A 7530-nucleotide genomic window follows, 5' to 3' on the forward strand; every position below is an offset into this window, starting at 1 on the left:
GGCCCCGCCGCCGTTGCTAGGCGACCGCTGCTGCCGTGGCCGCCTCTGTCACGAGCCCCGTCGCCCGGAGACAGCGCGAGAGAGACGGGGGAGGGGGGCAAGGGGACCCCCAAAACAAACCGGGCCACCCACCATCCCCTCCTGAGCAGGACCCCCCCACACACACACAAAACCGCGGAGAGAACGAGGGTTCGCGGCTCCACCCAGCAGAGGAGGAGCCCTGGATTCCAATGCCCCTCAAAGGTCCGGCGACCTCTCCCGGGCTGGAGAGTCCACAGCCTCAGCAAACACCTTTGCATAGCCAAGTCCCCAAGGTTCCAACGACCCGTGTCCACTGCACATCCTCTATGCCCTTTACACATTCCATGTTTCCCTGAAGACTCTAAATGTTCACCCCCTATCAACTTTCACTAAGCCCTCCCCCCAAATACATATGCCCCTGGAACCCCTCCCAGCCTCTAGTGAACCCCAATACAGCAACCTCCACGTGCCACCTCAACTCCAAACACACACGGTGTCCCCACCCAAAACACACGGGAGACCCCCGCCAGAGACCCCTAGACCCTGAGGACTCAGGATAAGGAGAAAGATGGGGAATAAGTGGGCAGATCTGCCAACCACAGGACACATGATAAACATGCTCTGTGAGCATGTGACCATTCTGGCCTGGAAACGCAGGTATACACACGTGCACACAAACACACACATCTTCCCCAGACACGAACATGACATACACACATATACATATACACACAGATGTGACAGACATCACACACATTCTCTGTATACATTCCACCACCACCTGACTTTGCCTCACAGAGATGTGCTACCCACACACCCCCATGGTATGGGGTTTCCATGACAATGACACACATCCCTGACCACCCACCCACCCACCCAAGGTCCCCAAACCGGCCCACAAGACTAGTAGGGCCTGGACCTATCAGAAGGCTGGAAGGAGCCAACGGATGGGGACAGGTCACCGGCTCTCTAAGGGAAAGAAACTGGTAGCCTGAATTCCTGAGGGGAGGGGGAGCTGGTGGGAAAAAGGGGTCACCCGGGGGTTGGAGGAATGGGGAACCTGGATCGCTGGGTCCGGGAAGGGAAATGCAGTGGAAGGGGGCAGTGACGAGGGGGTTTCCGGGGGCTGAGGGCGTCTCTCTGCACCTTGGCTGCAGATCTCTGTTCTCTGCCTTCATCTCCCCTCACTGTTCCCATGGAAACCTTTTAAGCGAACTTCTCAGGAAGACAAAAATCTTTTTTTAAATGACTAAAGAGGGGGTTGGGGGGGCAGAAAGGGGGAGGGAGGGGAAGAGACAGATGGAGAGAGGGAGAGAGTTGGAGAGACAGACCGAGCAGATAGCTCTACAGACAGAAAGGAGATGAGATGGGAGTCTGATGGACTTTCGCCGGGAGCAGAGAGGAGGGACGGGGTAATCAAGAGGGGTACAGAAAATAAGAGAAATCAGGGAGGAAAGAGAAAGGGGGTGATACAATTGCAGAAAATAGAAGCAGCTGATGAGAGGAGGAAAAAAGGGGGCAAGAAAAGAAGGAGACCTCAAGGACTGAAGGTCCGGAAGAAGAATCAGGAGCATAGGGGTGGGGCAGAGGTCTGGGGGGAGGGCAGGAACTAGGTCATTCTTTCCAAGATCCCAGACCAGGGGCTGGGAGGGGCAGGGGCAGGAACACACGGACTGGAAGCTAAAGATCTAAGGAGACTATTTTTACAAGCACCAGAAAAATAGTCAAACTTCACTGCTGGAGAGGAGAAAGGGAGCGAAGCCGAGCGAGGACCTACAGGGGCCTCTCACCCACAGCCCCTGTCCCGCTCCACCTTCCAGAGGAGGGCGCCATCTCCCCTCGGGAAGCGAGACTTTGTCTCCACCTTCTCCCGCCCCCGGCCAGCTCCCGCAGCTCCCCGACGCCCCCGTCCCGCCAGCCCCGTCCACCTTCAGCCCTCTCCCCTCGCCTGTCCGGGGCTTGAGAGCCTGCTCGGCCGCCGTACCATGCTCGCCGTGGGGCCGCCCCTCCACCGGCACGGAGACTGTGCGTCTCAGCAGTTTGTTGCGACTGGACTCGCTCCTCCGGTCCCGGATCAGTAGGGGGTGTATCTAGGGGAGGTGGGGGTGTCTCAGATCTCCCTGGCCCACGCCGCCCTTTCCCTCCCTCTACCCCCCTCCGCCCCCTCCCAGGAAGGGCGGGCCTCCCTTTCCCCCCTAAGGCTGCCCACCTTCTGCCCCGGCCCCTCCACACTTGGTGACTGGATCTCTCCCTTCTCTCCCCCAGTCGCTCTCTCTCATTCCTTCCCGTCCCACCCTCTTTTCTCCCTCCATTTGTCTTGAAACACCTTCCTGAGAATTCTCCCAAACCCTACTCAGCTCTTCTGCAACTCCTCAGAAGTTAGCTACTTCCTGAATCCAGTTTTCCCTTGACCTTCAGTTCCTCCATTCTCCCTGCTTTCCTCCCAACCTCCCACCTCCCTTACCCCCTTCTCTCCCTCCGAGCCTGTCACGGGGGTAGCAGAAGCTGCATTTATAATCAGGATCCACAGCTTGTCTCCCTCCCACGGCCCGGCTTGCGGCCAGACTGGGACCCAACCTCCCCTCCCCCTAGAGGGCCTGGTCACCTTCCCCCACCTTTCATCTCCTTCCATCACCCGACCCAACATCTCTCAGTTCCCTTCTTCCCCTCAGCCATCACCTTTCCCTAAGCTTCACACCCCACTCCCCCTGTCCACCTCCATCCCTACCTCCATACACCTCCACCCCTGCAGTCTCCTCCACCTCTATCAAGAGCCACAGGAACAGACCCCTCACTATCTCCCAGCCCCAGTTCCACCACCCATCCAATTGCAACTCCCTGTGTCTGTTCAGGCTGCTCATTTTCCCAGTTCCATCTACTCCCCCTCCCACACACATGCCCTTCCTACTCCAGACTGGCCATTCCTATTGCCCCTCAGCTTGCTGGCCACTGGTCCCTTCAGTCTGTCCCTATCTCTGTCATTCCTTCATTACCCCAATCCATTGTCTTCCCACTTCATCCCTATAACAGTCCCCACTCGTGGTTCCAGTTTCCCCCATTTCTCCTACAGACTCCAAACCTTGATCGAGGGGTTTGACCACAGTCACTCAAATCTCTCCCAATGGTGTCCAAAACTTAGACTCCCCAAACCACTTCCCCTTTCAAAGTCACCATATCCTCTCCTTAACACCTCTACTTTACTCTGTGGCCTGGAAGCTGTCTACCCAGCCATCTCTCCACACTCTCACCTGCCCCCACAGGTCCCTTGACACTGTAGTTAGCCCTGACTCAAATTCTAACCCTTCCTCATCACACTATTCCCGACAACTTTCAGGGCCCATTTCTCATCACGTTTGGTTTTCCAAGCTACCCTACTATTCTTTAAACTTGTCCCCCAAATCACCCCCATTCCCTGACTCACACTTAATGGGGCACCCTTCCAGTTTTCATCCTCTGTTTCCTTCAATGGACACTCCTACTGACCCAGCTCCCAAATCAGAACCCACACTCCCCTGGCTCTCAGATCTCCATACCTGGCCACCACCTTCCATAAGAGGCCTCTGTCCATTTCATCTCCTTTACTCTGGCTAGTCCCTGCCCCTACTCCACTCCTACTCCTTTAGATAACTCCACATACTCCCAGTTCCCCTCCCTTATATTCCTTCCTGATGTCCAACCATTCCCTTGCAGAAGCCCTCTCAGTGTCTCTCTAAACCTTGATCTCAGTCACCCTCCCAGTCTTCACCCCCGTCATGCCAAGATCCACTGACCTCGGTCTTCTCTCCCATTACCCTTCAGCTACCGAAAACCTCCTCTATCCCCTGCCTTTTCTCTGGGTCCTGCAATTTATCCTCCTTGCACTCTGCCCCCTGATGGAGAAAGGACTGGGAGTCTTGCTCAGTGGACAAAGCAGAGAGGGGTCCTGAAGATTACTTTGGTGGGGAGGGCTTTCCATGTCTTCACCCCTTCTCCAAACCTTTCAGTTCCCCTTCCCCATTCTAACCTATCCTACAATATGGACAGTGTGAAAACAGGAGCCCCCCCACCCCAAAATCTTCAGAACCACATCTCCTCCCCAACACAGTTCATAACCCTCAAAGACTCCCTTCCCAAAGTGAGAGGATGACTACTCCTCTTGTCACACTCCAACCCAAGTCTCAGTAGCCACCCTCCTGCCATTTGCAAATGCTTCTTTGTCTGCCTTCTTTGTGTCTCTCTCCCCTTCACTAATGAGGACTCTCCCCATTCTCCCACATGCCTTTCCCCAGCCTTCTCACCCCACTCACCTCATCCTCATCCAGCATGAGCAGCTGGTTCCCCGAGATGATGCAGAACCGAGGGTTCCAACCAGGACGATCATACGGGGAATGAACATATTGGGTTCGGTGCATAGAGGGTCCCCGTACATCTAGGGAATAGAGACACACAGAAACAGTAAGGGAGGCTCTATGCATTTGGAAGCAGAGGCCTAAAATGGCAAGAAGAGAGTCCGCAAAGTGAGAAGGGGACCCCACCGGCCTTCAGGAGATCACAGTTGAAAGTGACGCACCTGGCAACTCTAAAGGAACACAAGACAAGCATTTATACATAGGGGAAAAGAGGAGAGGATCACATCACAGAAGGCTCTGGAGACTTGGGGGAAGAAATGCAGAGGTTCAGGGATGGGAATTATATGACAGAGAAGGTACACATTTGGGGACAGAGAAAGAAGAAGGAGCTCTCCATCTACTTCAGGAAAATAAGGTGGAGATGCCACAAAATTGGCAGGAGAAAAACAGAAGTTGGTGTCAGATATCTGGGTAGAGGAAGGCATCCAAATAGCTGCAGAAGACAAGGACTTGGAAGGTGGCACCATCCCTCTATAAAAGAGTATGAGGAAAGCTACACAGCTGTGGGAAAGAAGGATGGGGTGTATGTGTAGGAACACTGGGATCATGAGATTCAGAGGGCTAAATATCTAGAAAAGAGGAAGTCGGGGAGCTTACCTGTTCACAGAGTCAGAGACATGAGAGGGTCTCCCCTCCCAACTCTCCCTTCTCTGTGCCCTCCTCCCCAGTTCAACCTTGTTCATCCTTTAGGGAAAGTTCTGGTTCTTCTGGTGGTAAGGAGAAGATGGCTTTTGTCGGCATCTGGCTGTGGAGGGGCCAGGGCAGAATGTGGGAAATATGCCCTTGTTTGGACGAGTAGAGACCAAATTTATCTCTTCCCCCATTCAGTGTCCAGAGATTCAACACTGCCCCCACCACCTCACCCCACCTAGTCTCAATGGACAGGATGGAAGCCACTCCATAGGTCAGGAGCCTTCCCAAGGCACAGTGAAGAGCTTGAGGAAGAAAGAGGTCAGGGGGAAAGAATGGAATATCCAGGCCTGGTGACATAGAGGGGCCTCCAAAGATGAGAGCTGGAGATGGGAACAAAACTTTCAGAAGAGAGAATAGTAGACCAAGTGTCACCCATGGCTGAGATGAGCCCAGGGTCCTCCTTCCCCAATTGTATTGTTCTTGCCATGCCGCTCTTCCTGCAAACTGCCTCTCTTTTAAACCCCAATGCCACACAAGCCCTATTGAAGTAAGAGAGATGTCATATTGGTCACAGCAAAGAGAAATTAGCTTAAGGTATCAGATTTTAGATGGAAAAAAAGGTCAAACTCTGTCACCTTTATGGGATAACCATGAGTATATTGCAGGAGAACTGGTCTTTGAGCTTCATTCCAACAGAAGGCACTGAATAGCACAGTTTTGCAAATTCAGCCCTTTTCTGTCTATAAATATATCTCTCAAATTTACCCAGCCTCCAGATCACAGTGAGCGATGAACCCTCAGAATGTCCACCATCTAGAAACCACAATACTTTGAAACTCTTATCTCAACCCATTTCCAGAGACTAACTAATGTTCTCTAGATACAACGATCACCAATACCTAGCCTCTGAAACTACAGACATTGCTGGCAACATGCCTACCGCACTTAGACGCTTGGTATACTCAGAAGAGAAATCTGTTGATACACATAAGCATCCTGGGAAAGGGCTGGTTCAGGCTGCAGCCAAGGGAAGCAGGTTAGACTTCAGAGGGCATCTTTCTCCTGGCAGCAGGGAACTTAGGAACAACTCTAGAAACACACACACACACTGTCTGGACTTGGTGAAGAATGGTTCTGGGAGGCAGATGCAAGAGGCAGAGGAACATGACTGAGAAAGGGAAAATTTTTACTAGCATGAGAAATCCCTTAAGGGCTGAGATGGGGATCCCTTGTTCTAAACATCAAAACCTGTGTCTTTGTACCCCAAATCTCCAACACCCCAATAAGTAGAGGAGACAAGAAAAGAGAAATGATAATAAGAGTTGAGGTATTAAGGGAAAGTGGGTAGGCACAGACTTGTGGTGACAAGGAATGGTCTGGGGGACAAATAATAGGAGTAGATATAAAAGAAAAGGAGGCAGAAATGATGGTAAATGCCTAGGGGCAAGGGAATACACCTGAAGGGCTAGACTGGACATGTGTCAGAGCAAAGGAGGCAGACCTAATGCGGGGGCTATGACAAGGGGTCAAGACAGACTAGTAGAGAAGCGATAGAGATATAAGGGAGTGACCACATAGAAAAGAGATAGAGAGAGGCAATGGACACCAGAGAGGGGACTGATATAGGGGAAGGACAGAAGGGGGACTCATATAAGGAACGGACACCATATTGGGGGAAAGATATAGGTGATGGACAGCAGAGGAGGGAGGGGGAATGGAAATAAGGATTGGAGGGGTGGGGGAAGGGGGTAAAAGTGATGAAGTGAAGACAGCATTGAGACCCCAGAGGTTACATTTCACTGGTCAAGAGCCTTTAAGAGGGTCAGAGTCTGGGGCAGGATCCTAACCTGTCCCCTACTCCCATCACTTAATTTTACTTATATTGCCACCCCACCAAGCACACATAATTTGGCCCTCCCCCTGCCCTGGTCTCCCCTCCCCCACCATTCCATCTCTCTTCTCTCTTCCCTCCATCTGGACCCTCCATCCCCCCGCCCCCTACTGCCTCCCTCTCTCTCCATCTGGCCCCTTCTCTCCCTCCATCCTCCTCTCTTTTTCCACCCCTTACCATACTCTGAGTCCCCCACCAAATTCTCCCCCCACATCTTCTTGGCTTCTCTTTTCACCCCTATGTTTTCATTTCTCCCTCCTAGCCCCTCTCCCAAGACTCTGTCCCTCTATTTCCTTGATGTTTTCCTCATCACTCAGCTCCCACCCCCAAATTATTTCTGCAGCTTTTTCCCCAACCCAATCCTTCTACCTTCCCACCCCTTTCTGGCGCTTTCTTTCCCCTTCATCATTTTCCCTTCAGCCCCCTTTCAAGGCCCATTTCCTGGCCCCTCCGTCCCTTATCTACCCCTATCCCTCTGGCCTCCAATCCCTCCTTCCCGGTTGCTCCCACCCCTGCCTTCCCGGTCCTCCCCTCTCTCTCCATTTCAGCCGCTCCCCTCCCTTGGCCCCGACTCTCCCCCGCCCCCTGCCCCTCCCC

General features: G+C 53.0%; 2 protein-coding genes across 3 annotated transcripts in view; both read right to left on the minus strand.

The window, feature by feature from the left end:
- The window catches only part of SYNGAP1 (synaptic Ras GTPase activating protein 1), a 28635-nt gene extending 24210 nt beyond the window's left edge, over positions 1–4425 (minus strand). For both annotated transcript variants that reach the window (XM_011945473.1, XM_011945472.1), the window contains exons 1-2: positions 4308–4425; positions 2006–2111 (exon numbers count right to left, since the gene is read on the minus strand). In XM_011945473.1, the coding sequence (XP_011800863.1) occupies positions 2006–2111; positions 4308–4412 (211 nt within the window). In that variant the 5' untranslated portion in view covers positions 4413–4425. The remainder of the gene's footprint in view (positions 1–2005; positions 2112–4307) is intronic.
- Positions 1–7530, minus strand: part of KIFC1 (kinesin family member C1) — a 50409-nt gene that overhangs the window by 4680 nt on the left and 38199 nt on the right. The window lies entirely within an intron of this gene.

Source organism: Colobus angolensis, unplaced genomic scaffold, assembly GCF_000951035.1.
Source record: "Colobus angolensis palliatus isolate OR3802 unplaced genomic scaffold, Cang.pa_1.0 Scaffold24, whole genome shotgun sequence".
NCBI lineage: Eukaryota > Metazoa > Chordata > Mammalia > Primates > Cercopithecidae > Colobus > Colobus angolensis.